At 43.7% G+C, this 3,038-nt stretch overlaps 1 protein-coding gene across 1 annotated transcript in view; it reads left to right on the top strand.

Annotated features, from left to right (window-relative positions):
• Positions 1 to 1,426, top strand: part of DRD5 (dopamine receptor D5) — a 2,460-nt gene extending 1,034 nt beyond the window's left edge. Inside the window, exons 2-3 of the mRNA XM_010003134.1 lie at positions 5 to 473; positions 585 to 1,426. Of these exons, the coding sequence (XP_010001436.1) occupies positions 5 to 473; positions 585 to 1,377 (1,262 nt within the window). The 3' untranslated portion in view covers positions 1,378 to 1,426. The remainder of the gene's footprint in view (positions 1 to 4; positions 474 to 584) is intronic.
• Positions 1,427 to 3,038: the final 1,612 nt, after the last annotated feature.

Below are 3,038 nucleotides of genomic sequence, written 5' to 3'. Positions count from 1 at the left end.
GCAGCGCAGGTGGCGGCGGGCAGCCTGCTGGCTCTGCTCATCCTCTGGACACTCTTTGGGAACGTGCTGGTGTGCGCGGCCATCGTCCGCTACCGGCACCTGCGGAGCAAGGTCACCAACATCTTCATCGTGTCCCTGGCTGTCTCGGACCTGCTGGTGGCTGTGCTAGTCATGCCCTGGAAGGCAGTGGCTGAGGTGGCTGGGGACTGGCCCTTTGGGGCTTTTTGCGACATCTGGGTGGCCTTTGATATCATGTGCTCCACAGCCTCCATCCTGAACCTGTGTGTGATTAGCGTGGACAGGTACTGGGCTATTTCCAGCCCTTTCCGCTACGAGAGGAAGATGACCCAGCGACTGGCTCTGGTGATGATCAGCATGGCGTGGGCTTTGTCCGTGCTTATCTCTTTCATCCCTGTCCAGCTCAACTGGCACAAAGGCGGGAATGTTGTTGCTGCTGATGATATCGGGGATGGGTTTGGCACTGGCTGGGCAGCAGCAGGTGCTGTCACCACCTGGACAGAAGGCATGGGCACCACGTGGGTGGCATTGGCAGCAATGATACCCTCTGATGGGACGTCTGGCAGCAATGATACCCTTACTGGACCATCAGAGAGCTGTGATTCCAGCCTCAACAGGACCTACGCCATTTCCTCCTCCTTGATCAGTTTTTACATCCCAGTGGCTATCATGATCGTGACCTACACTCGAATCTACCGCATTGCCCAGGTGCAGATCCGCCGGATCTCGTCCCTGGAGAGGGCAGCCGAGCACGCGCAGAGCTGCCGGAGCAGCCGTCTGGACTGCCACCACCACACCAGCCTCAGGTCCTCCATCAGGAAGGAGACCAAGGTGTTGAAGACTCTGTCCGTCATCATGGGTGTCTTTGTCTGCTGCTGGTTGCCATTCTTCATCTTGAACTGCATGGTTCCCTTCTGTGAGAGCCCACCCAGCGACCCCCATGCTGGCCTTCCCTGTGTCAGTGAGACCACCTTTAATGTCTTTGTCTGGTTTGGCTGGGCCAACTCTTCTCTCAACCCCATCATCTATGCCTTCAATGCTGACTTTAGAAAGGTCTTCTCCAACCTCCTGGGATGTGGTCAGTTTTGCTCTAGTACTGCAGTGGAGACTGTTAATATAAGTAACGAGCTTATCTCTTACAACCAGGACACCCTGTTCCATAAGGAGATAGTGACTGCTTATGTTAACATGATCCCAAATGTGGTTGACTGTGAGGAAAATCGTGGGGACCCTTTTGATAGGATGTCCCAGATCTCCCCTGACCATGAGATTGTCACCGACTCTGTCTGTGAGCTTGACTGTGAGGGGGAGATTTCATTAGGCAAAATAACTCCTTTCACTACAAACGGTTTACATTAAATTGCATCCTGCCCTGGTCGGTTCTTCTTGGATTATACAACAAACTACTAGCACTGGAGGAAAAACCTGCTTGATTTTATGTGTACTTTGGTCAGTCACTTCGTGTTAAACTAACTTCTAGGTGTAGCACTTTGCAGGATGCTGACAGTGTCACACAGGGAGCTGGCAGCACAAACTTATTCAGCCACTCCCCCAGGCTGAGAGAAGAGCAGGCAGTTGCATTGATTAGCTGTGGTGAGGCATTGTGTTATAATTACAGTCAGTTCATATTTGTAATGTGTTTGCAAATGAAAGGTGCCATCGTCAGTGCTAAGTATCACAACTCTGAAAATCAGGGAGACATGTGGCTGGCATAGATGTTAAATAGAAACTATTCCAGGCTGTTTGTTTAGTTCTTAGGTTTCTTTTTCTCTGTTGGTTTTTGGTTGGTTGGGTTTTTGTTGTCATTGTTGGTTGGTTGTTTTTTGTTTTGCTTTAAAGATAGAAATAGTGAGGTGGTTATTTGGATGATTATTTAAATGCGTGTTTCTGCCAAAACAGTTTATGTGACATCCGTGTTCTCCTAGGCAGCATTATTGCCTATGATATCCTTGCCATGTTCCCAGATGAATAAATAAAAAGTTACATTGATCAAGGGGTTATTATCTTTCATTTATCACCCTAAAAGGTTTACAACTATTTAAACTTTAACATTTCTGTTTGAATGATTAGAATGTCTAACAGCTAACCCATATTTTTTAAAAAGCAGAATAGTCTGTATAGAAAACAAAATTTTAGAATAAAAGCAAGGCTCATAGGAATAATCAACTTGAATGAACTCTTTTATATGCCTCTACCTACAGCTAGATTTATGCTTATTTTTCTTTAGTATTATAACTGTTGCTATCCCTCTCTGCAGCTAAGAATATCAAGTATACATATCTTCAAGCTATTAAAACTTTCCACTTAATTCTACCTACAAGCTATTAAAACTTTATACCTAATTCCATACTTGAACTTACTTTTTAAATGTGGTGTTAATGAAGAGATTTTAGTTATAAAATTAGGAGCTGGGTATAAGATTATTATAAGAAGAATAATTATTTTTGAATAATGTTAAAAATAAACATTTCCCGGTGTAGACATGAGAGAATTCATTATAAACCAGAGAAGAAAAAAGTGCCATTGATGTATTTTTTTATTTACTTATTAACTGGAACTTAAATATTCTTGAAGTGCTTTGACAAAACATTTTAGTGCAGTCTGTAAACATTGTAAAAGAATATTTTAAGCTCTGTTTCTGTTGAAACATTTATATCATATAGAATATATTTAGAAAATTTTGTAAGCTTTCAGCTTGGAAATCAAAAGTGATCTGATGCCCAAGACAAGTGATCAAAGCTAGTAAAAGCAATACCATAATTCTTTCAAGTTTTAGCTTACAAAATGAACAACATTTGAATTAATTTACCCTTTAAAAATACCTGTGCCATTAACTTAGCAGACTTAAATGGAATGGTGGGTGCAGATTCAGTAGCAGTCCCTCTTCATAGTCCTGACTGAGGGCCTCCCCCCATCTTGCCTAGCAGGGAACTGAAGGCCCCTATGTGAGGTGTGGGGCAAAAGTAGGATCTGCACTAGGCAGCATGGTATTCAGGGGAAGTCATTTAAGCAGTTGCTGG

Source organism: Chaetura pelagica, unplaced genomic scaffold (assembly GCF_000747805.2).
Source record: "Chaetura pelagica isolate M959 unplaced genomic scaffold, ChaPel_1.0 scaffold147, whole genome shotgun sequence".
NCBI lineage: Eukaryota > Metazoa > Chordata > Aves > Apodiformes > Apodidae > Chaetura > Chaetura pelagica.
The sequence above is the reverse complement of the archived record's forward strand: the minus strand, read 5'-3'. Positions and strand labels throughout refer to the sequence as shown.